Raw genomic sequence first — 26,334 nt, forward strand, 5'->3', positions numbered from 1 at the left:
TTATTATTATTATTATTATTATTATTATTATCCCTGACTAGCTAGGGATGATGGGAATTGTAGTCCAAAAACAGCTGGAGACCCAAGTTTGAAAAATACTGGTCCCTTCCAACTCTACAATTCCATAATTCTATGAAAACACACACAATAAACATGTATTTTTTAAAAAAAATAATCAAATAAATATCCCTATTAGAAACAGCTCTGAAGACACTTAAAAGCACCCCCCTATAAGCATGGGAAACATTTAATTCCCCCCACTACATGCCTTACTTTATTTTATTTTATTTTTTAATATATCTTTATTAATTTAAAATAAATACATTTATGAAAAACAGACACACATACAAGAAATTTCTGCCTTATTTTAAAGCCAGAAATTTATCAGCTGGGAATCTACAGCTCTGAACATTCTAAAATGGCATCTTAAGAATGCAAATGTCACCATCATTCCTTGAACCGGAATAAAATGACTGCTGGCACAACAGCATTGTCACTCACCTGCCTAAGCTTCTGGTAAATCACCCCAAATTTGAACGTGTTGTTGACCTCGTGCTCATCATAGGAGACGATCATCTGAGATGCCTGAAATAGGAGACAGGTCGTTATTTAATTATGTATATATGAAAACCAATAAATATATGACATTCTGTTCCCAAACAGAACCATCAGAAGTACTTGAGGGAGAGTCGATTTCATAGCGGCTTATGAGATAGGTAGATATAAATGGCACAGCTCGGTGCATGCTTTGCCTGCAGAATGTCTCGGGTTTGATTTCCGATATCTTCTATGAAAACAGGGCTTTGAAGCCTGCAGTGCTACAGAAGTTAAGAACATAAGATCTAACCAATGGTCCGTCTAGTAGTCCAACATCCTGCTTTGACAGTAGCCTGTGGGAAACCAGCAAGCAGGACCCAAGTGCGAGAGCACGCTCCTCTCCTATCGTTTCCAGCAACTGGTATTCAGAAGCATTGCTGCCTACAGATGTGGAGGCAGAGGATAGCTATTGTGGCTAATAGGCATCTACGGCCTGCCCCTCCATAAATTTGTTCAATTCTCTTTCCATCCTTGCCTCCTGTGGGAGTGAGTTCCACAGTTTAACTGGGCGCCGAGTAAAGAAGTACCGTATTTTTTGCTCTATAAGACTCACTTTTTCCCTCCTAAAAAGTAAAGGGAAATGTGTGTGCGTCTTATGGAGCGAATGCAGGCTGCACAGCTATCCCAGAAGCCAGAACAACAAGAGGGATTGCTGCTTTCACTGTGTAGCGATCCCTCTTGCTGTTCTGACTTCTGAGATTCAGAATATTTTTTTTCTTGTTTTCCTCCTCCAAAAACTAGGTGCGTCTTGTGGTCTGGTGCGTCTTATAGAGCGAAAAATACGGTACCTTCTTTTGTCTCTCCTGAATCCTCCATCCTTCTCTTTCCCCTGTCTAAGACATTCCTCATATGGTATGGCTTTCAGACACACTCCCATCCTGGCTGCCCTTCTGTGTCCAGGGCGGCTATCTACCAGCTCCATCTGGTATGCAGGCTGAGACCCTACCTGCCCGCAGACTGTCTCGCCAGAGTGGTGCATGCTCTAGTTATCTCTTACTTGGACTACTGAAATGCGTTGTACGTGGGGCTACCTTTGAAGGTGACCTGGAAACTGCAATTAATCCAGAATGTGGCAGCTAGACTGGTGACTGGGAGTGGCCGCTGGGACCATATAACACCAGTCCTGAGAGATCTGCATTGGCTCCTAGTACGTTTCCGAGCACAATTCAAAGTGTCGGTGCTGACCTTTAAAGCCCTAAACGGCCTTGGTCCAGTATACAGTGGTACCTCAGGTTAGGTACTTAATTCGTTCTGGAGGTCCGTTCTTAACCTGAAACTGTTCTTAACCTGAAGAACCACTTTAGCTAATGGGGCCTCCTGCTGCTGCCGCGCTGCTGGAGCACGATTTCTGTTATCATCCTGAAACAAAGTTCTTAACCCGAGGTACTATTTCTGGGTTAGCGGAGTCTGTAACCTGAAGTGTATGTAACCTGAAGCGTATGTAACCCAAGGTACCACTGTATCTGAAGGAACGTCTCCACCCCCATCGTTCTACCTGGACAATGAGGTCCAGTGCCGAGGGTCTTCTGGTGGTTCCCTTGCTGCGAGAAGTGAGGTTACAGGGAACCAGGCAGAGGGCCTTCTCGGTAGTGGCACCCACCCTGTGGAACGCCCTCCCTTCAGATGTCCTATTTTTTAAAATATCTGAAGGCAGCCCTGTTTAGGGAATTTTGTAATATTTAATGCTGTATTGTTTTTAACACTTGATTGGGAGCTGCCCAGAGTGGCTGGGGAAACTCAGCCAAATGGGCGGGGTATAAATAAATTATTATTATTATTATTATTATTATTATTATTATTATTCCTCAGGAGAGATCAGAAGCCATGGGAACAGCCAGAAACTATTTTCTATTTGTGTGAAAGGGCCAGCTTTACCTGCCCCATGCCAAAGGCTTGCTTTGACTGTCATGTCCTTCTGAAAATATCCAACAGCCTCTTTGAAGCACCTGCACTGACTCAAAATACACCTTTTCATTTCAGCTTTGTTCCCTCCCCCACCCGAAGGATCCCTTGTGCTCCCTTCTGAGCAACAATCTCCAACCTGCTGAGAGTTTATTTGGTTCAAATTCTCCCCCTCTTGTTTTGAAATTGAGGTCAGAAAACAAGCTGGAAAATGAAATGCAACCCTACTTGTGTATAATTGCAAAGCTTATTCGATGGCCCAGGGGATGCAAACTCAACTGCTGCCCCCCCATGACAATTCTGAAGTGCACATTGCGAATTGTTGAAAAATAATAAAGAGGTGTTATATAAAAAAGAATCCGATGTTGTTTTTGAGCAGGCAAGAACATGATATCAGAATTAAGAAAACTACTCTGTCTTCCACTCTGTTTTGATAACCCCACTAACAACTCCACCGCTAAATTAAAAATTGTTGATGTGCAGTGTTGTGTGGGCGGAAGAATAACGTCATGGGATAGAATCGTACGGTGGTATTCAACCAATGTGTCCCACCAGAAGAAGGATTTCAGCTTGTGCAATAGGACCATGCCCTCCCCAGATCTGTTCCAGAGAGTTGGCAAAACCCCTAGACCAGGTTAATTTGGGGCGGGGGAGGCAGAGGGGGGAAATATTCTGTGCCATAAGCTGAAATCCTTAAGGAATGTTTGCTTCAGATGCAACCATTAGAGGTGGAAGGGACCTCAAAGGACACCTAGCTCAACACCTGCCAATGGAGGCAATCCCCTGTTATGGCACACACCCCCAATAGCTGGTCACTCAGCCCCCAACTAACATTCCAATTAAGGAGAAGTCCACCACTTTCCATGAGAGGTGTTTAAGCAACGACTGGAAAGGACACCAGACTGGGTGAGGCAAAAGCTCTGCTCCAAAGTGTGCAAGAAAGGAATGGCAGCAAGAGACTGGCTGCATAGCTGTATGTCCTCCGCCGCTGGTACTTTGAGGTAGAGTGCCTCTGAACATGGTGGTTTTACTCCTAACAATCAATCATGGTTAAGAGCAGGGGTGGGAAACCTCCCATCAGCTGGCCAAACATGGCACACCAAAGGGGCTTAATTTGGCCCACAAGAACATCTTCCCCAAACCACCCGCCCATTTTTGATGTCGGGGTGAAATTCTGGTTGTGCACATCTGTTCCCAAAAGGAAGGAAGGACACACAGCCAAAGCAGCAGGATTAAAGAGATGAGTGTGTGTGGAAGGAGTAAATTCTGGTCATTCTGGCTGCACACGCAGCAGAATTTAAACTCCACTCATCAGTTGATAAGTAGGGGTTAAATCCTGCTCAGTTTGTCAGGATTCCATGCAAGCCTCTTCATAGTTCAGGAAAGGGTGTGTGTAGAGACCTCTGCAAAAAAGAAAGTGGGGACTTCTTTTTAGCAACGCCTTCCAAGTTGCTTTGAAGTCTCAACTTTGGGACTTCAAAGCACCTTGCACTTGACACCATTGTAATGGCAGGCAATTGACAGGACGGCAGCCTCTCTCACCTGTCACATTTGGTCTTCAAAGTCAAACTTGATCAGAATCTGTTCCATGGAGCCAAAAAGATCTCGACCCCCCCACCCTACCCATGGTTAAAAACAACAGAGCCTTGGAGGATCACTCTAGTCCAGCATACCGTTTCTCACAATTTGCTCCTTTCAAATGGCCAAAGTGCTCCCTTAGCATATAACTTCCCTGCCTATTAATGGGCAGCAAATGTGAACCCCACTGAGACGCATTGTTGGACTCCAACTCCCATCAGCCCCAGCCAGCAAGGATGCTGGGAGTTGTAGTCTAGCAACATTTAGATGACCACAGGCTCCCTATCCCTAGCTACAGGGAATTTCCTCTTCCAATCTGAAGGATCGTGGACACCTATGATCAGGAAGACTGCACATTTCTGAACTCCCATTTTCACATGCACACAAGCACTGAGCACACCAGTTCTGAAACAGGCCCTCTCGAGTCCTTGCTTGGCACGTCCTTCATCTCACCTTGGGGTAGAGCACAGGGTTAAACTTCAATCCGGTCACATCATCGCAGAAAGCCTGCCCAGATAGGGAAGAGAAGTGATTGTCAGCAAAGGCCACCAATGAGTAAATGTTTCTTTCAGATAGTTGAAGGCAACTTGAAAGAGGCATTGGGTTTTGCATTGTTTTGAAGGAGGGGAAGAGTGCATTGGCTAGCGGTCTCCAACATGGTGCCCTTCTGGCAAGAAGTTGAGGTTACAGGCAACTGGGCAGAAGGCCCTCTCAGTAGTTATGCCCTCCCTGTGAAATGCCCTCCCACCAGGGGTCAAAGCGAGAAAAATACAAAGAGGCAAATAATTATACGACTTCCCAGTTGAATCCAGACAAGACAGAAGTACTGTTTTGGGGGGACAGGGGGCGGGCGGGTGTGGGGGAATCCCTGGTACTGAATGGGGTAACTGTGCCCCTGAAGGACCAGGTGTGCAGCCTGGGAGTCATTTTGGACTCTCAGCTGTCCATGGAGGTGCAGGTTAATTCTGTGTCCAGGGTGGCTGTCTACTAGCTCCATCTGGTACGCAGGCTGAGACACTACCTGCCCGCGGACTGTCTCGTCAGAGTAGTGTATGCTCCGGTTATCTCTCACTTGGACTACTGCAATGCACTCTTTGTGGGGCTACCTTTGAAGGTGACCCAGAAACTGCAAATAATCCAGAATGCGGCAGCTAGACTGGTGACAGGGAGTGGCCACTGGGACCATGAAACACCGGTCCTGAGAGAACTGCATTGTCTCCCAGTATGTTTCCGAGCACAATTCAAAGTGTTGGTGCTGACCTTTAAAGTCCTAAATGGCCTCAGTCCTGTATACCTGAAGGAGCGTCTCCACCCCCATCCTTCAGCCCAGATACTGAGATCCACCGCTGAGGGCCTTCTGTCGGTTCCCTCATTGTGAGAAGTGAGGTTACAGGGAACCAGGCAGAGGGCCTTCCCAGTAGTGGCGCCCGCCCTGTGGAACGCCCTCCCAACAGATGTCAAGGAAATAAGCAGCTATCCTATTTTTAAAAGACATCTGAAGGCAGCCCTGTTTAGGGAAGTTTTAATATTTACTGCTTTATTGTTTTTAACACTTGATTGGGAGCCACCCAGAGTGGCTGGGGAAATTCAGCCAGATGGGTGGGGTATAAATAAATTATTATTATTATTAATAATAATAATAATAATAATAATAATAATAATAATAATAATAATAATGTCTGAAGATAGCACTGTATTGGGATGTTTGAGGTTTTGTTTTGCTTTTTTATTTTCTGTAGGAAGCTACCCAGAGTGTCTGGGGCAAGCCAGTCAGATGGGCAGGGTGCCAGTAATAATCACCACCACCCTCAATATCATTTCAAAGCAACCCACCTTTGCAATCTGTGGGATGCTTGGTAGTTTGCTAAGTCCAGCTAAGGGGATTCTTTCATGCAGCGTTTTTGCTTTGGACCTATGGAAAGCAAAGAGAGAGGGAGAAAGGGCATAAGTCGGAAATAAGCTGTGATGGTGTACAGATGCCTCTGGGCTTAAAACAGCAACACACACACAATATCTGCAAAATTCACAATGCAAAGCTATACCAGATGTCTGGAAATGAAACTTCACTGAACATTTGTGCAGGGGGAGGGGACTGTTGGCAGTGAACATTACAGTTGTTTAGTCTCCTGATCTTTTTAAAAATTCATGGGTTTGCCTAGGAAATAAGAGGATAAGTCAAATAGGAGCTTGTTTTCCTTGGTTTTGAGAAGGAACGGTGCTAAATATGATTGATATTTTCCAATATCCTTGCAGGGATTTTTATTTTATATTTTTTTTACATCTGGTTTCCTAGGGGCTGGCTGCAGATCAAGCAAAATGACGTTCGTTACCAAAGTAATCTTGAAAGAACAGACTCAAAATTCAAAGTGTGTGGCAGCGGCAGGGGAGGGAGATCTATAGCAGTATGGGTTCTTAGCCTGGCTTTCCGGGTTATCACCATTTCCTTCCTCTCACACAGCAAAGGTTCCTGACTCAAGAGGAGATTGACCATGCAATCTTGGTGCTGGGGGAAACTAAGGATCTTTAGGAGCCAACTCCTAGAGCCGTGAGGGCTTCGGCCCCCACACTAAAATATTTGAGGGAGGTAAAATGATCCTCTTCTTCCTCAGTCCATCAGTCCACAAATAGCAACTAGAGGTTATGCTCCTTTAGAGTGCTCAGATGAGTAAAGAGCTCTCTACTATATTAGCAGTTGACGATTAGGATTGGAGGATTGGAGGAGCCTGCACCACCAGTGAGAAAGGGCAAGAAGCAACAGACCTTATCATTTGCACCAACAGACCTTATCATTTGCACTTAATCAAGAATACAAAAATCTGGAATGTTGAAACGATGTTGGTTTAGTAACTATGTGGTTACTAGCTGTAATGGGTATGAAAAAGAAAAGAAAGGTAAGGATCTAAACAGGATTAAAGGAAAGGATTTGCTGAACTTTGATTAGAAACTGGAATACAGAAAGGGAAGGTGCGAGGAAGTCGGGGAAGTAAGGTTTTGAAAATAAGGGAATGAAATTATACTTGTTTCTGTTTGATTTGTGCTTGTTTGTATTGTTGCTTTGTTTTGTCTTTATATAATCTGTGAAAGCTTAATAAATATTTAATTAAAAAAAAAGAATACAAAAATCTGTAATTGTGCCCCTTTCTGTACCTTGATATTAGATTCCTGGGTTGCATTTAGGGTTGCCTCTTCTAGTATAGAAAAGGAAGTGGGAGTGGGGGACAGACATGGCAAAAAAAATGAATAAAAATGTAAAAAGAGGCACATTGGATCAAGCTGGGACCCTACAGAACCCAGCCTCCAGCCAGAATATTCACAGGCCAGGATGTAGGGGTGGGGCTGGGGATTTGATTCAGTTTCAGTTTAAAGGAAAATCTATCTCTTTTGTGCTTTCCGAAACAAGGTGTGAACCAAAATGCGAATTTTGCAGCGGAATTCTCCAAACAAAACAGAGTGCACAAAAACGCACACACAAACATTAATGAGTGCGCAGCAATGTACATATTAGTGAAGATAACATACTAAAAGGCATTATATTAGGGGAACTTGCTTTGTGTATATCTATAGAAATTCTCACTGATGAATTTTCATGAGGATTTTTTATATATATACATAAAATGCAAGCGGATGTGAAAATGTGGAGGACTGAATTTAAGACTGGAAGCATAAAAAATAAAACACCCGAGAGAGTGAAATGGGTAGATTTGCCCATTCTAAGATTAAAAGTTTCCATTCTGAGGTTGCACAACCAGAATTGTACCAATAGACAGTTCCACAACACACAAAGCTTTGCTCATTAGTTCCAGGGAAATCTGCCCTGGAACTAAGACTATAGAAGGTATGGAAAGAACAAGTAGGACCTGCAGCAAAATGTGTTCCAGCCAGCCTCTTATACATTACATCCCCTCCTACCCAAAAAAATGTTGGCTCCCCGTCAGCAATCCTAAGCCACTGAGCATGCTCACTGCTCACTGGGCTGTTTGTGGAGGAAGGATATGCCCTTAGTTTATTCCCTAACATTAGTATTAGTATGCAGGATGGTGTAGAACAATGGGATCATTCAGACTTCCATTTGCCCCACTACTTTCTTTGGGGGGAAATGCACTCTTAGATTGGAGCAAACATCAGCTGGGTTTTCCATGGAATTCATGTTTTCTCCGATTCAGCACTAAAGGTAAAGGTAAAGGACCCCTGGACGGTTAAATCCAGTCAAAGGTGACTATGGGGTTGTGGCACTCGTCTCACTTTCAGGCCGAGGGAGCCACCGTTTGTCCAAAGACAATTTTCCGGGTCATGTGGCCAGCATGACTAAACCACTTCTGGAGCAATGGAACACTGTGATGGAAGCCAGAACACACAGAAACATCATTTACCCTCTCACCACAGCAGTACCTATTTATCTACTTGCATTTCGAACAGCTAGGTTGGCAGGAGCTGGGACAGGGGAACGAGAGCTCACCCCATTGCAGGGATTCGAACCGCCAACCTTCTGATCAGCAAGCCCAAGAGGCTCAGTGGACTAGACCACAGCACCACCCGAGTCAGCACTAAAGACATGGGACAAGTGGAAGTGTGTAAGAGCCCGATGCCATGTCCCACAATTAACGAAAGGAACAGGAATGTATGTTTGCTATTAGCATATGAGATGTAGCAGAAATGACTCAAGAAGTTCATGAAACAAAATTTTGGAAATTGGTTTGCGTGAGACACTGACCCCTTTTCCGCTTACTGTACCTGAGTATAATTCTTAGGTATTCAATTCCGTCTGCCTCTTCGCATTTAATAGAAAGGATCAAATTTCCCAGGCTGCTAGCTGTGCAGTAAAAATTTAAATGATCCTAAAAATAGAAGGGAAGTGTTAACAGTGTGAGGAAGAAGCCCAGGGGAAAGCGAGGGTTTTGATCTCGCCCCAGCCCCGACTGTTCCCTCAGTGTTGGGTCATGACGCCTAGAAGGAATCACGGCTGACTCATTGCTATCTTAAGAACATCTCACAAACTTGCCCTCCTCTGGGAAACCAAAAAGCAATTATTTACACTTCACTCGTAGGTCTCAATATTTGATCCATGCCACTTGCCACTATAAGCTACAGGAGCTGTATCAACAACTCTGAGGGCAGCGTAATAGATGACCAGCACTCATGCAAAATTGTGATGGGGAAAAATCAACACTCAGAACATACCTCCATTTCCCCTCTCCCTGTATTGCACTCCCAAAGAGGTCACAATGGGTGGTAAACCTCAGGCCTGCCAAGCCCTCTCTAACTGGCCCTCTGGACATCTCTCACTGGTGCTGCTTCACACCCACAATGTGTTTGCCTGGCTGGAATGTGCCCTTGAGCTCCAAAATTGCCTTTTCCTCGCATGGATGGAGAACAGAGATGTGTCTGTGAGCGCGTGCAGTGCCTAGCCTACCGAACGCTACCCTACTATGCAATTGGACAATGAGTGGAAAATCTGCATTCTTTGCTCCACCCACTTTCCCCACTGGCCCCACCCACCTCTGGCAGCAGGTGAAGATTGCACTGAAGGGGATATTGTCCTTGGGCTGCAAAAGGTGCTACCCCCTCCCATTTGAATACATGGATACCCTCCTTCAAATGCCCTCGTCCTCCTCCATCACATGCATTTTGCTGGCTCTGCATGGCCATCACAAGCCAAAGTGTGGTCATTGTTAATTAATTAACAGCTAACAATTAAACTTCCAATCCATTATTATTACCAAACTCATTCATGATCAATACTCATCAGTAGACTTAGTAGTGATTTCTCTCTTTCTTTAAAAACCTCTGGCGGCCCAAGGGGTCTTAAGTCCACGCTCACAATTCCCCACTGACCTTTCCCAAGAAGTGTTTCCTATATGCTCTGGCTTCTCCTTTGCACTCCAGCTTGTAGCCATAAGCGCTGGGGCTCAGCTGCTCCTCGTCCTCTTCGCAGATGCTGCTCTCCGATGAGGTGGGTGTGCTAACGTTCTCGGGGTCTTCGATCCAGTAGCCCCCAAACTGCGGCAGGATGATGACAGGATAGGGGCCGCCTTTTTCTACAATCTGGGGGAAAGATTAAGCAGGCTTCAGAGGCAGAGCTGACCATATATCTATATCAAGCCATGATGATTGACAACTTTGGAGGATTAGAGAAGAGGATTAGATAAATTCATGGAGGATAACGCTCTCAACAGCTACTAGCCATGATGGCTATGTTCTGCCTCCACTGGAGAGGCATGTCAGCATTCATCTGTCTCGAGAGTCAATGGAGGGGAGGGCAAACCACTGGAGAATCACAGCACCTGCTGTTGCTGCAGAGACTAGTAACTTGGGCTGCCTCCCATGTTGTTTTTGCTGATTTACAGGAGCAACAGTGATCTCTCTGGGGTGGAAGCCTGGGCAGAGTGCATGGAGGTCCTGGGCTGCCCAGATGACAAGGACACCTGCCCCCCGCCACCCAGCTCAGCCTTGCTGATGTGATCCAAAGGAAAGCAGAGCAATATGTTTGGCACCAGCTTGGCGACCAGAGTTGCTGGAAGGAGGTGTGCAAGGTGCCATCCAACCAACTTAGAAAGTCCACTCTGGGTTTGTGTAGGGTTTGCTCCTTAGTCTTTTCTTCTCCCTGCAAGATATCCTGCAAGGCAACAGAGGTTTAGGAGCAGTTTTCCTTCTCTTAGATCGGATACCCAATATGTTTCCAAGCACAATTCAAAGTGTTGGTGCTGACCTTTAAAGCCCTAAATAGCCTTGGCCCTGTGTACCTGAAGGAGCATCTCCACCTCCATCGTTCAGCCCGGACACTGAGGTCCAGCTCCGAGGGCCTTCTGGTGGTTCCCTCGCTGTGAGAAGTGAGGTTACAGGGAACCAGGCAGAGGGCCTTCTCGGTAGTGGCACCTGCCCTGTGGAATGCCCTCCCATCAGATGTCAACGAAATAAACAACTACCTGGCTTTTAGAAAATATCTGAAGGCAGCCCTGTTTAGGGAAGCTGTTAATGTTTGATGTTTTATCGTGTTTTTAATTTTATCATGTTTTTAATATTCTATTGGGAGCCGCCCAGAGTGGCTGGAGAAACCCAGCCAGGTGGGCAGGGTATAAATAATAAATTATTATAATATTATTATTTTTATACCATCCCAGGTTGACAAGCCCCACCTGCCCCTGATGTCCCTCTGCAGCACATGCAGAAACTACCTTTGTGGTCACTGGACGTAACGTTGGTCTCATCCACTCAATCTGCCTGTCTTTGCATGCAGGGGAAGTCCCTAACTCAGTGAGTTGCAGGGGTGTGCGGATTGCTGACTCTCTGTAGAGCAATTGCACTAGCATTGGCCCACACTGAATTTCCCTGATGAAGCATGGTCAGCCAAGGCAATGCTTGTGAACTCCCACCCCATAGAATCACAGAACTAGCCCAAACCCCTGCAATTCAGGAATCACAGCTGATTGGCCTTTTATAGTGAGTACGTGTGCATGACGTACATTCGCACAGAAATATGCATGGACTAGCAGGTCTGGTGATACTCACTTCATCAATGCTGGGATATGGGATGTAGTCCTCCTGAAAAACATCCAAAGGAAAGGCTGCCATTAATTCTAACACAATTTGCAACGGGAGAAAGATTTGGGCATGAGATATCGACAACGGTTCATGCGTGGCACAAAGAAATTGGACAGAGACAAGTTTTTCCTCTCCCTCTTTCAGAACACTAGACTTCATGATCATCCGATGAAGCTGAACGTTGGAGAACAGAGAAAAGAAAGTCCTTATTTCTTGGGCTCCATGATCACTGCAGATGGTGACAGCAGCCACGAAATTAAAAGACGCCTGCTTCTTTGGAGAAAAGCAATGACAAACCTAGACAGCATCTTAAAAAGCAGAGACATCACCTTGCCGACAAAGGTCCGTATTGTTAAAGCTGTGGTTTTTCCAGTAGTGATGTATGGAAGTGAGAGCTGGACCATAAAGAAGGCTGATCGCCGAAGAATTGATGCATTTGAATTATGGTGCTGGAGGAGACTCTTGAGAGTCCCATGGACTGCAAGAAGATCAAACCGACCCATTCTGAAGGAAATCAGCCCTGAGTGCTCACTGGAAGGACAGATCATGAAGCTGAGGCTCCAATACTTTGGCCACCTCAAGAGAAGAGAAGACTCCCTGGAAAAGACCCTGATGTTGGGAAAGATGGAGGGAACAAGGAGAAGGGGACGACAGGGGACTATATGGTTGGACAGTGTTTTTGAAGCTAACAGCATGAGTTTGACCAAACTGCGAGAGGCAGTGGAAGACAGGAGTGCCTGGCGTGCTCTGGTCCATGAGGTCACGAAGAGTCGGACACAACCAAACGACTGAACAAAAACAACAATTCACGCAAAGCATAAAGTATGGCATTTGCTCCCACAGGAGGCATTGATGGCCACCAACTTGGGTGGCTTTTATAAGAGGATTACTCAAATGCATAGGACAATAAGGTGGTGATGGTTGTGTCCTATCTCCATGGTCAAAGGCTTCTGAATATCAGTTGCTGGGGATCACAAGCTGTAGAGAACTAACGCTCTCATGTTTTGCTTGCCAGCTTCCCATAATAGGCTTCTGGTTGGCTGCTGTGAGAAATAGATGCTGGACGAGATGGGCCACTGGCAAAATCCATCAGGCTCTTCTTACATTCTTAAAGGTGTTTGTGGGGTGTGTGTATTTTGAAGGACTGGTCATAAATTCATCCAGGGTCCTTTTCTTCGAAAATCTTCCTGGCGGCTGAATGCGAGCAAGAACTATTGAATCCATGTTGTTTATCAGCGTGAGCTCTCCAGCATCATATTTCTTACAGGCTCAGCACAGGAAGAGGGCGGGTGAAAAACAGGATTAAAGGCTCTCCCTCCCCATAGGGTTGATCCCTGCATTTTTAATCAGAGCCTCGGTTTTCAATAATACTCAAATCCTTCTGCCTGCGCCATCACTTTTGTTCTGACTTTGAGCATGTGGATTACTGAGGAAAAAACTCATGGATGGCTGAGTTCCTTACAAAAGATCACCGGGGCTCCTTGACGGCAATAAGTCTCTCTCACACACACAGGTGACACACTTTGGCTACTGATATGAACATAGACATACGGGCAGAGACATATTTTGCTGTAAGCTTGCAGTTGGACTCTGTCAAATGCAGAAGGAACAAGATATTCAGGCGTTGCTCAGACTGAGAAACCAAGCCTGGAACAGCAGTTAGCCTGTCATTTGTTTACGTATATACTCCTGTGGTTTAAACCAAAGAGCCAAGGACTTGCTGATCAGGTCAGTGGTTCTAATCCCCACAACGGGGTGAGCTCCCGTTGTTCGGTCCCAGCTCCTGCCAACCTAGCAGTTCAAAAGCATGTCAAAGTGCAAGTAGATAAATAGGTACTGCTCCGGTGGGAAGGTAAACGGCATTTTCGTGCGCTGCTCTGGTTCGCCAGGAGCAGCTTAGTCATGCTGGCCACATGACCTGGAAGCTGTACGCCGGCTCCCTCAGCCAATAAAGCGAGATGAGCGCTGCAACCCCAGAGTTGGCCACGACTGAACCTAATGATCAGGGGCCCCTTTACATTTACCTTTATACTCCTTACATGCCAGAATGGTTAGAAGGCTGACACCACATATAAAATCCATTCATTAATAAAATGCACCATAAAACAATTGAATCAAATCATTAAAACCACACATATTTAAATGTTCAATAAAACAATCCCATTTTTTTAAATAAACAAAATAAAACCAACTAACAAGGCAGTTAAAAGAGCAATTAAAAGTTGGATCAAGATGCTCACCCTAAACAGGGGCAACTTCAAGAGTTGGCGGGATGACAATACTGATTGGGGATGCTCATATTTAAGCCAGAAGGAGCTGTGTCATCTCAAATCAATGCACATCAAGCCATGGCAAAACTAGCTTGGTTCCACTTGCTGATCTTAATGTGCTTAGTGGACAGTGGAGGGGAAGTTAGCTTTTCAGGTGATTTGGCCCAGAGTGGTTTAGGGTTTTATATGTAAGTAGCAGGACCTTAAAACTGGCTCAGTGTGTAACAGGCAGCCGGTGAAGATCCCTTATATGTCCAGTAAGGGGGACCACTCACACCCTGTGCATGGTACATGTGCCATAGAGCCAGCCAGCCCCTAATTGGTTCCTTGGGTCACCTGGTCTGGTTGGGGCAATAAGCCCAATGCTCTCTCTCAACAGTTACATGGTTGGTGCTGCTGCACATCGAAAAGATCAGGCCATTAAGTCATTCAGCCTAAAAGCTGGGAGTAAAGGCAAGCAAGTCCCTGCTGCCACAACCCCCAGTTTCAGCCATGAACACTTGTTCTGATCCAACAGGCCTCTTAAGCTCTTAGGGAGCTGAGAGATTCTAGCTGGGATTACATGGACTAGTCAGACCCCTTGAATGCTGTGGGAGTTTTTGCTTTTGGAAAGCGAGTGTGCAGTTGGTTTTTCTGTTTCCTATTTGTAAATAAACTATATAGACGCAAAAAAGCAAAATAAGAGCTATTGCTTATATTAAAGTTTATGTAACTGAATGTTATCAAATTTACATTTGAATCAATATAGATTTCTTTTAAAATGCAGCGCGGTTGCTATTATAAATTATACAACATTATAAAATGAATTTGGTCTCCAGTGTTTACTCAACCCAGGGAAAACTGTTTGTGTCTACTGCTCAGAAATAAGTCTCAATGAATAAACATGAGGCTTCTTCCTAGGTGTGAATAGCAGGGGTGAGGAACCTCTGGTCCATGGGTCTAATCAGACCCAGCACAGATACAATTTTGGGCCCTGGTGCTGTTTCCCCAGAAGCACGCCCACCTGCCACACTTTGGATACCATATTTGGGCAGCTAGGGACATGGCTGCCAGCAAGCCTTAAAGTGGGCTCCTGATTGTTCCTTGACAAGGGAGGCTTGCTGCCACTGCTGATCAGCTGATTGACTGGGGAGATGGTTGGAATCGACTGTGCTATGAAATCCCCAATCAGGAACTCCATTGATCCTCACCAAAATGCAGCACCAGTTAGCTCACCAAGGAAGACAGTACACCAAAGCACCATGTGTTCGAATCCTGATTGGATCAGCTTGGATCCACCTTTACAGCACAGCTTGACCCCAAGTCATGCTACAAAGGAAAAATGGGGCACCTGATGTCATGGTGATGTCAGGTGATCAATAGGCGGGCAGTACCACCTACCCATTGAAGTGGCCCACAGTGGGGCTAGGACATGGGTAGGCAAACTAAGGCCTGAGGGCTGGATCCAGCCAAATCGCCTTCTAAATCTGGCCCGTGAACTGTCCAGGAATCAGCATGTTTTTACATGAGTAGAATGTGTCCTTTTATTTAAAATGCATCTCTGGGTTATTTGCGGGGTGTAGGAATTCATTCATTCCCCCCCCCCCGGAAAAATATATGCCAGCTCTGCACAAGGTCTGAGGGACAGTGGACTGCCCCCTGCTGAAAACGTTTGCTGACCCCTGGGCTAGGATCTGCCTGTTGGATTTCAGCCTGTGGAGAAACTGAGGAGAACTGAGAAGCGCTTTACATTATGAACCACCTTGTCCGAGCAAAGATATAATCTGTTCCTAGACATTGAAAAGGAGACCCACGTTTGGACCTTGTCCTGAAACTGACCTTATTTTTCTGGCTTCCACTTCTCTGTTCCTCTAATTTTGGCCCCTGTTTGTAGAAAAACATGACATGCAGTTTGTTTAGTTACTTTGGGATACATGCCAGAGGTCTTGAGTGCATTTTCCTGGTTAAAATTTGCAACACAGAACTTCTTACTAGTCTAGTTTATTTGGTCAAATGGGACTTTGGCCCACCAAGCTCAGTCTCCCCTCAGCCAGCCCCACTTGCCTGTCTTCTTACCTACAATCAGCCCAGAAGGTGGTGGCCCTGCCTGTCAACTTCCTCCACCTTAATCCCAGTCTTCCCCTGGGATAACTCAGAAGAGAGGAGGAAGATGGAGACAGCTCTAGAAGGAGTTGGCTCTGCCTGCCATTGGCTCTCGTCCCACCTGCTGGTGGGCTCCCTGCCTTCTGCCCCACCAGTCGCCAGTGGGCACCAGCCACCACTGTCATTTCTCAGCTCCATTCCCCACTTTCAATATTGGGATGTGGGGCAGTGGCAGAGCTGCAACAAACAGCAGCTGCATCCTCATTGCAAATGGCTCCGTGGGAACAATGGGATGCTGTGATGCAGCTTTCGTTCAAAATTATGGCTGTCTCCGCTGGTCACTGAGGACAGCCATATATCTACTTCAAGTTAGCAAGGATGACCATCATTTCACTAGTCTTCCTCCCCAGGAACACTTTTGGAGACCATGTCTTAGAAAAGTGGAGTCTATGTACATGCACTTTCTCCCTCCCCCCCTCTCTGCTGGGGGGTGTGTGTGCATATCTGGGGGCAGGAGAGAGAAAAGGCTGTATGGCAGCCTTTCTCAACCTGTGGGTCCCCAGATGTTGTTGGACTACAACTCCCATCACCCCTAGCTAGCATGGCCAGAGCTCAGGGATGATGGGAGTTGTAGTCCAACAACATCTGGGGACCCACAGGTTGAGAACCGCTGCTCTAGGCGGTAGAGTGCCCACAGCCCTCATTCAAAAATCAAAATATGCCCATAGACCTATAAAGGTTGAGAGCCCCTGGGGTAGCATAACTCCCATTTGGTGATTCTGCTGGGTTGCTGCTTGTATTTCTTGCAGCCTGATTTATTGGCAAGGCATTTATTTTCAAGCTGAAGAAAGACAGGATGCAATCCTCTGCCACTTCATCTCTATCAGATCAACCACTGTACACATATTTTCAGAAACATGAGACATCGTTCCCAGTCACCAAAGATCACAAGCATCTTTTGCACCCACACCCTGCTCCAAAGTAGCCTGCCTCAATTATGTTGAAAACACACATGCACAGTTGCAAAGAGGAACAAGTTCTGGGAAGAACTGACATGCCACATACCTGCATTTTTTCCAGCATTTCAAAGAACTCTGCAGACTGGGGGAGACAAAGAAAAGAAAGAAAGAAGTGAAGCTAAAAGTCAACACCTTATGACAACTGCAATCAGATCATTTATTGCACTCACTGCTTCTAATTCGGAGAGTTTTGACTAATGAAGCCCTAAATGGCTTAGGATCTTGATGCCAGAAGGAAGATCTCCTCTTCCTGGAATTACCTGAAATTCAAGGTCATCTATGGAGGCAGATCTCTGAGTTTCCTCAGTCTGAAGCTCAGAGTGCCATGAGGGACAGGGCTTCTTCTGTGGTGGCCCCCTAGCTATTGAATATTCTGCCAGGGAAGCTCGCCTGACACCAGCCTAAGACTTAAGCCTTCTTGCTTAAATCCCTCTGGCCAGTGGTTTTAGTTACTGGATTTGCTGGTAGCATTTAGCTCCTGAGTTTTCTCTTGCATCTTACTGTGCATTTACTTTTTTGTATTTGGGCTTTACACCAGGTTCTAAGATTCATGCCAGATTTTTACAGACATTATTCTTAGGCTTTTAACTGCAACGCATGATGCCCAGAAAACATGTTTGTGGGGGGCCCAACAAGTAAATAGACATGCACAGAAAAGTCCAGGTTTTTATATCGATTCTCCATCGTTCATTGATTGCAAACCGAAATCCTCTGGAGGGGGCAACGCTTCTGAACACCATCTGCTGAGAACTGCAGCTGGAGAGAATGCAGCGAAACTTGTGTCCTTCTTGCAGGGTTCCCATTGGTGCATCTGGTTAGCCACTGTGAGAACAGAGCACTGGATTCCTGCATTGCAAGGGGGTGGACTAGATGACCCTTGGAGTACCGTCAAATCCTTTGATTCTATGACTAGGTGGCTGATGCCCTCATTCAGGAGAGCTCTTCTCATGTTCTTATGATGTTCTAGTGTAAAATGTCAGCCACTACTATAAACCCAGAAGTCCCCACTTCATTCTGCTGGTTCAACCCAGCTTATATCTTGATGACTCTGTGAGAACTTGCCCCTGTTTGAAAACCCATTGTTGTTTCCGTCAACGCAGGATGAGCTCAAAACACTGGATGGCGAGGGAACCCTTATTGATATAACATATTGACACCCGCTTTTCTTCATTAGAGGTCCAGGCAGTTTTCAAAACAGTAAAATGTTTTTTTATAATAAAAAAAAAGCTGTATATAGAAGGAAGTAGCCAGCAATAAAAGCCAGCAATAAAACAATTTAAAAGGAATGGAAGTTAAAAAAAACACACAACCCAATGAAATATAATAAAAAGCACCGTGAAAAAACAGAGTCAGAAGGGTTATATACAATTATAGTTATAGCTGAGCCAAATGTTCTTAGAAGACCTTTTTTCTCAGAAAATGTCAGCCCCTTTGTTTCTTTGCAGGATTATATCGCTTTGAAGCATTATACCAAAATATTACCCGGCGTTTTGGGAAGCAGTTACCATGTCTCCCCCAACACACTCAGCTGTGGAATAACCCTAGGTCTGGGGCATTCATTTAATTGCAATGTAATGTCCAGGGTTGCAGTAGGGCTGGGGCAATGGAGGCAGGGCCCAAGCCTCAGAGGAGGAGCAAGGAGGGAACCTCCATTGCAATCAACATCCTCCCCAGTCTATGGTTAGAGCCTGTGCCTCACCCTCCTGGAAAATCTGAGGAAGCACCTGGTCAGCCTCCTGTACAAAAAACACGAGGCTGTGAAGAGGCAGGTCTTAGAACTTAGGTAGGCTCAGTTGTAGACAACTGCCATGCAGCCCCTCCATTCCTGGAAAGGCCTTGATCCATAGCTAACTCCATCCACCTGCTGCCAAGTGAGGAATGAGACTGCAACGCCCCCTCTGTCAGCCTCCCTGATTCCAGCCACCATTGGCTCCTCCCCACCCAGAACTCCCCTCCCCCTGTGATGAAACAATGCTCCTCTTCTTTCCGTTCCTCCCATTGCTCTGCTCTTCTGTGTAGGACAGAAGTGGGGAGGTGAATCCACCTGGTGGGCCAGGTCATTACCTTCCACCCATGTCCCTGCACAAGCCAGGTTTGACAGGTGGGGCTACCCAGCTGCCAGTTACCTGATGTCACCATGACAGCAGCTGACATGGCACTTTGAATTGCCTGGGCTTTGCAAGCCCCGACAACCAGCTGTTTGTCGGGGCTTGCAACGGAGCCAGGCAGGTAGCTTTTGCAGTGGATCTTTGCAGGTAGTGCTGATCAGTTGACTGGTGGTAACTGCAAAGCCCCCTTTGACCCTGTTGGGTTGTTTTATCTGCACCACAGCTGAAATCACATAGGGCAAGTAGGTGTGCCTTGGCAAAACATGTTCTCACAAGTCAAATGGAGAGGACTTGTGGGCTGAATAAAGCCCGCAGGCCAGAAGTCACAGACCAGTTCGATGCAGATGAATGGTGGTAGGAACCAGCTGGGGAACCACCAAGGGAAGAAAGCTCGGAGCCCGGGAAGTGGTGGTGGGACGACAATGAATGGTAAGAGGGAGCAGATTGGGAAGATGAGGTGTTGGAAGCTGAAGGTGTAATGGGACTTAGTGAGCAGCTAACCCTAACCCTAGCTCCCCTCCTCCCTGGTCTCCCAGAAGCAGAAGAGGCAGGAAGTGAGAAGAACCCTAGAGAGGACACGTGGACAGCTGCGGGGAGGAAGGGACCTTAATTCTTGGCAACTGATCCATTGGTCAAGACCTACCAGGGATGAGTTCCTGTGCTCACTGGGCCTAACACTAGTCTGTTCTGGCTAATAAAGAGTTAACTCCAACATGCATGGTGTGATTTACTGCTGGCTTGCTCCAGAGCTTCACCACCAGCCTTCCCTAACCTGAAATCCTGGAGAGCCACTGTCAGAGTAGAGGATACTAGGCTAGATGACCTGATAGACGCCAGTTTCCCAAGGCTTCAGATTCAACACTGGCATCTTCAACTAGGTGATGGGATTGGAGTGCACCTCTGCTTGAGGCTTTGGAGAACTGCTGCCAGTGGTGGAGACTCTGTTGCTGAACCTCAGCACTCATCATGCTTGACCACTGGCTCTGCTGAGTAGTACTGAAGAGAGCTGGAGTCCAACAGCATCTCAAATAGACAAATAGGCCTGGTGGAAGGAAGACTCCTTTCTTGTTCAGCAGCAGCTTGGGCTCAATGTCCTGGGGTAGCTCAACTGGTAGAGCATGAGACTCTTAATCTCAGGGTTGTGGGGTCAAGCCCCATCTTGGTCAAAATATTCCTGACTTGCAGGGGGTTGGATAAGATGACCATGCCCCCAATGACCCCTTCAAACTCTACAATTCCATGAGGTTGCACAGAGATGGGGATGAAGCTCACCTTAGCACTAAGTATCCTGCACCGGCGAAGGAAAGGCAAGCTCAGGAAGCGAAAGAGGGGTGTGGTAGCCCCCCAAAATTGTGCCCGATAACATAAAGCAAAGTGACAATCAGGCTGGAAAATAAAAGCCAGAGCAAAGGCAGATGCAGACCATTAAGTTAATTAGTGGCAAGGTTCCAGCAGAGCTCGCCCAACCAAACTCGATTATTGTATCGCTTTTTGAATTTTCCAGTCATTTGCAAGGTCATCTCCTTCGTCTAGTAACAGCCCGGTAATTCAATTGCAGGTTTATTTTCTCAGGAAGCTGCCCTCCTTTAAAAAAACAAAATAAAGAGCCTATCCTTGTCAAATATTGGGACACTCCTAATAAACAAACACGGCTTTTCTTTCCAAAGATGGTACAGAGTACCAAAGAGAAGTCTGTCTTGTCTTTCCTCATCTCCGCCCTCCTGACATCTTTTGATCAAACCTTTGTTTGCTCACAAGAGAGATCTAAGTTCCTTTACTCCTTTAAGCCAGATAATGGAAAGTACTTCTTCATGCAGTGCATAATTCAACTATGGAACTCACCGCCACAGCAGGCAGTGATGGCCACCAACTTGGAAGGCTTTAAAAGACTAATTCATGGTCTGGTTTGTCAGGGTCCTTCCTAAAATGTCAGTGCCTTTTGCATGTTTTCCCGTCTTCAGTGCTGTGGCTTGCATGGACCCTGATAAACCACACTGCAATAAAGTAATCGTGATGTTAAACACTGCAATAAAGCAACCTTGATATTAAACATTGTAGTAAAGCAATCTTGATGTGGTCTCATGTGTGATTGCATCAAGATTTCTTGCTCTTTGTATTTTATCACTACAGTGGTACCTCGGGTTAAGAACTTAATTCGTTCTGGAGGTCTGTTCTTAACCTGAAACTGTTCTTAACCTGAAGCACCACTTTAGCTAATGGGGCCTCCTGCTGCCGCTGCGCCGCCACTGCACGATTTCTGTTCTCATCCTGAAGCAAAGTTCTTAACCCGAGGTACTATTTCTGGGTTAGTGGAGTCTGTAACCTGAAGTGTCTGTAACCTGAAGCATATGTAACCTGAAGAGTATGTAACCTGAGGTACCACTGTATTCTGGTGACAAGAAACAACAAAAACAAATTACTGCTTTCATTGTTTCATTCTGACCCTTAAATCATTGTAACCCACCCCATGACCTCCTGGCGAAGGACAGGAAACAACAACAAACGTTAAAAATCACATATTATTGGATTTCAAAATCAAGTCAGCCATTTAAAAATATACATTATAAAACTGAATTGCATCTCAAAATACATGTCAGATTTGCATATATGGGTAGGCTGCTTGGGAGTGGGGGCTGTTCTTAGAAGGCTTTGAAAATTGTACAGCAGAGGTGCCTGCATAATATCAATAGGCAAGGAGTTCCAGAGGTGCTGTCATGGTGGAGGACTGATTCCTCAGAAGTGGGGAATGAATGGGAAACAAAGAAGACTAAGTTGTGGGATAGCTTAGTCGGTAGAGCATGCGACTTCATCTCAGGGTTGTGGGTTCAAATCCTCACATTGGGCAAAAGTTTCCTGCACTATAGGGGGTTGGACTAGATGGTGCTTGTGGTCCCTTTCCAACTCTACAGTGCTAAGACTCCAATATCCACTTCCACACATGAGCTTGGCAGGCTGTGCCAGCATCCCTGAAATTACCGTATTGTTCGCTCTATAGGACGCACCCAACCATAGGACGCACCATGTTTTTGAGGATAAGAACAAGAGAAAAAAAATCTCCCCCTCTCTGCTCAGTGCCCCTTCAGCGAAGCGGCAGGAGAAACAGAGCCCCTTCCATTTCTCCTGCCGCTTCGCTGAAGAGGAGCTGTGCAGAGAGAGGGAGATTTTTTTTTCTTGTTCTCCCCCTCTAAAACAAGGTGTGTTCAAGGTGCATTCAGTCGCCTTCAGTGAAGGCAACCCGAAGTCTCCGGAGCGCAGTGGAACTTCCTGCTGTGCTCCTAAGGCTTCAGGTTCCTTTTGCTGAAGCTGGGAGAGCAAGACTCTCCTGGCTTCAGCGAAAGGAACCTGAAGCCTCCAGAACACAGCGGGAACTCATGCTGTGCTCCGAAGGCTTCAGGCGGCTATCCCTGAAGCCTGGAGAACAAGAGGGGTCGGTGCGCACCCCTCCAGGCTTCAGCGAAAGCAACGCAAAGCCTCCGGAGCGTGGAGGTAGCGCTCCCTCTTCGCTTCAGAGGCTCCGCGTTGCTATCGCTGAAGCCAAGGAGCCTGCATTCACTCCATAGGATGCACACACATTTCCTCTTAATTTTTGGAGAGCAAAACGTGCGTCCTATAGAGCGAAAAATACGGTACTCTGCTGCAAACCTAAGATGTGACCCTTTGAGATTCCTGCTTCTGAAGTTCAGCGGTAGGGCATCAGCATGCAGAAATCTCCAGGGAGGGCCAGGAGACATTCCCTGCCTGAAACCCTGGAGAGCTGCTGCCAGTCTGTGTAGAAAACACTGAGATAAATGGACCAATGGGTCTGACTCATTATAAGGTGGCTTCCTATGTTCCTAAGGTTCAGCTGAGACAAAAGCGTGCCTGTTAGGACTTATCAGCATGGAGCAGCTGGTAGTGTTACCACCATTTCGCAGCCAGAAAGATACGGCAGCTTGCCAGAGCACGTGTGGCACGGCCAGTGCCTTCCGAATTACCGTACATCCCTTGAGCCCTGCTTGAGGCCAGAAATCCCGTCCCTGATAAGCAATCTCTGCCCCTAACAGGCCGGACTGGTCTCTCTGATTAATACAAACAACAAACTAGGCAGACAACGAAAGCTAGGGAAGCTGGATCTAGCATAAGTGCCACCCTCCATTTCCATGCTTGCCAGTCTCAGGGAGCAAAGTGCAACAGTACTGTAGAAACCATAGAAGAGTAGAGTTGGAAGGGACCCTGAGGATCATCTAGTCCCACCCCCTGCAATGCAGGAATATGCAGCCGTCCCATTCGGGGATCGAACCTGCAACCTTGGCATTATCACATTCTAGCAAGGTGGCTCCTCCATCCATGCAGCCCATGGAAGAGAACGCTTTCTGAAATCCCAGAGAACCACTTCCATCCTGGGTGGACAATACTGAGCTAGGTGGAAGAGTGGTCTGACATCATCATCATCATCATCATCATCATCATCATCATCATAATTTTATTTGTATCCCGCCCTCCCCGGCCAAAGCCGGGCTCAGAGAGGCTAACAATAAGTAAAAATAGCATAGTGTACATAAACTCACACAGTCAATTAATTAAAATGCATTCTAAAATCAATTCAGAATCAAATTAATGGCAACCATTTGGTTTTGAGTTCTATGAGGATTACAGAAGGAGAGAGGGGGTCAGACTGTGCCTTGGCCAAAGGCCTGTGGAACAGCTCTGTCTTGCAGGCCCTGCAGGAAAGATGTCAAGTCCCGCAGGGCCCTAGTCTCTTGTGACAGAGCGTTCCACTAGATCGGGACCATGGCCAAAAAAGCCCTGGCTCTTGTCGAGGCCAGCCTAACCTCCTTGTGGCCCGGGATCTCCAAGATGTTTTTATTTGAAGACCGTAAGGTCCTCCATGGAAGTGAGAGCTGGACCATAAAGAAGGCTTGATCACCAAAGAATTGATGCTTCTGAATTATGGTGCTGGAGGAGACTCTTGAGAGTCCCATGGACTGCAAGAAGATCAAGCCTATCCATTCTTAAGGAAAACAGCCCTGAGTGCTCACTAGAAGGACAGATCCTGAAGCTCAGGCTCCAATACTTTGGCCACCTCATGAGAAGAGAAGACTCCCTGGAAAAGACCCTGATGTTGGGAAAGATGGAGGGCACAAGGAGAAGGGGACGACAGAGGACGAGATTGTTTTACAGTGTTCTCAAAGCTACCAACATGAGTTTGACCAAACTGCAGGAGGCAGTGGAAGACAGGAGTGCCTGGTGTGCTCTGGTCCATGGGGTCACAAAGAGTCAGACACGACTAAATGACTAAACAACAACAAGGTCCTCCGTGGGACATACCAAGAGAGGTGGTTTCCCATGTTCCTTCTCTCCCTCTCCCTCTCCCCCACTCACATATCCAGCCAACCATTCACTCACTTCTGTTTAGAGGAACACAATGGGGAACATTGGCTCAGCATTCCTTGCAAGCTGCTCCAACAAGCTCAGCCCTTGCACACCTTGTTGCCTCCAGAGTCAACCTTCTTGATCTAAGAAATCTCACTGAAGATGACATGGGTGAGAACAATGCCAGGAGGGTGGGAGGGAGAAGAGCAGTGTAATTAAGCTGACATGCCTGCCACTCAGACTCAGAGGAGCTGTCAGCTCTGCCTTTCTAGTCTGACAAGAGTTCCGACTTTTCGTTGTACTGCAATAGCATCTCATTACATGCCTCTGCAGGGTTATGAATGGGGTCTGCCAGCTGTTTTGTGAATGCAGCAAACTGTGTGTTACATCAGGCCAGAGTTAGGGCCATCTTGTCTATTCTGATCGGCAGTGATTCTCCAACACCTTAAGGCAGAAGGCTTTCCACCTGCTGCCTGCTCCTTTTAACTGGAGATGTCAGAAATTGAACCTGGGACCTTCTCATTTATTTTGAAGAGTTGTACCTTCCAATCGGGGATGCGGGTGGCGCTGTGGGTTAAACCACAGAGCCTAGAACTTGCCGATCAGAAGGTCGGCAGTTCGAATCCCCGCAACGGGGTGAGCTCCCATTGCTCAGTCCCAGCTCCTGCCAACCTAGCAGTTTGAAAGCATGTCAAAGTGCAAGTAGATAAATAGGTACCACTTCGGCAAGAAGGTAAACAGCGTTTCCGTGCGCAGCTCTGGTTTGCCAGAAGTGGCTTAGTCATGCTGGCCACATGACCCAGAAGCTGTACACCGGCTCCCTTGGCCAATAAAGCAAGATGAGCACCTCAAACCCAGAGTCGGCCACGACTGGACCTAATGGTCAGGGGGCCATTGACCTTCCAATCAAAGGATTCTCAAGTCAACTTATAGGCAGCAGGCAATACTACAATAGAAACCTCAACATTCTCTCTCTGTCTCTGTCTCTGTCTGTCTCTGTCTCTGTCTCTGTCTGTCTCTGTCTCTCACACAAACACAAACACACACACAATCCAGCAACCCTTAGAGCTTTGTTGATAGACACAGACCCTCCAAGTGTCCCTACTTTCCAGGGACAGTCCTGAATTTACAGAAGCCATCCCAGTTTCTGATGAGTTGTACCACTTTTCCTTAGGGCAGCCCTATTTTCATCTGAGAAATGTTGGAGGGTATGAAGCTATCCTATCCGTGAGCCAAGGAGATAACTAACCACACAACCTTTAGAAGACATATGAAGGCAGCCCTGTAGAGGGAAGTTTTTTCAAATGTGTAATGTTTTATTATGTTTATATATATGTTGGGAGCCACCCAGAGTGTCTGGGACAACCCAGTTAGATGGGTGAGGAATTATTATTATTATTATTATTATTATTATTATTATTATATCAGACGTCCCTATTATCACTGGAGAAATGTTGGAGGGTATGTAGACAGGGCCAGAGCAGTGATGTCTGGTGCCCACTGGGACTGGTAGAGCAGAAGTCAGGGAGGTCAACAGAAAGTGGAGCCCGAGGCTATGACAGGCAGAGCCAGCTGATTCTAGTTTCATCCCTATCCCCTTCCTCCCTGCTGAGTTCTGCAAGGGCAAGACTGAGACTAAAGAGAAAGAAGGAAGTGACAGCCAAGGGTGGCCTTCTGGACTGGTTAAAAGGCAGCAGATGGGCTTGTAGGAAATAAGGCTGCTGTTGGCGGGACAGCACCCCATCTGCCCTAACGTGCCAGCTTCTGCTGGCAGGCTATACAAGAAAACGCCCAACACTCACTCACCCATTTGTATGCATGGCCCAAATGCCCTTAGATCTCCAGCTGATGGATGGGGGCAGAGCTTTCTGCCTTTTGGTCCTGCAG

At 46.5% G+C, this 26,334-nt stretch overlaps 1 protein-coding gene across 10 annotated transcripts in view; it reads right to left on the reverse strand.

The window, feature by feature from the left end:
* RAP1GAP2 (RAP1 GTPase activating protein 2) overlaps positions 1–26,334 on the reverse strand; it is a 202,092-nt gene that overhangs the window by 38,188 nt on the left and 137,570 nt on the right. For all 10 annotated transcript variants that reach the window (XM_081890329.1, XM_081890334.1, XM_081890337.1 and 7 more), the window contains 8 exons: positions 17,034–17,069; positions 15,705–15,749; positions 11,584–11,616; positions 9,910–10,119; positions 8,809–8,912; positions 5,911–5,989; positions 4,531–4,584; positions 502–585 (listed from right to left, as the gene is read on the reverse strand). In XM_081890329.1, coding sequence (XP_081746455.1) covers positions 502–585; positions 4,531–4,584; positions 5,911–5,989; positions 8,809–8,912; positions 9,910–10,119; positions 11,584–11,616; positions 15,705–15,749; positions 17,034–17,069 — 645 coding nt within the window. The remainder of the gene's footprint in view (positions 1–501; positions 586–4,530; positions 4,585–5,910; positions 5,990–8,808; positions 8,913–9,909; positions 10,120–11,583; positions 11,617–15,704; positions 15,750–17,033; positions 17,070–26,334) is intronic.

The sequence above is a fragment of the Podarcis melisellensis genome (genome assembly GCF_964234715.1).
Source record: "Podarcis melisellensis genome assembly, chromosome: 15".
NCBI classification, from domain to species: domain Eukaryota; kingdom Metazoa; phylum Chordata; class Lepidosauria; order Squamata; family Lacertidae; genus Podarcis; species Podarcis melisellensis.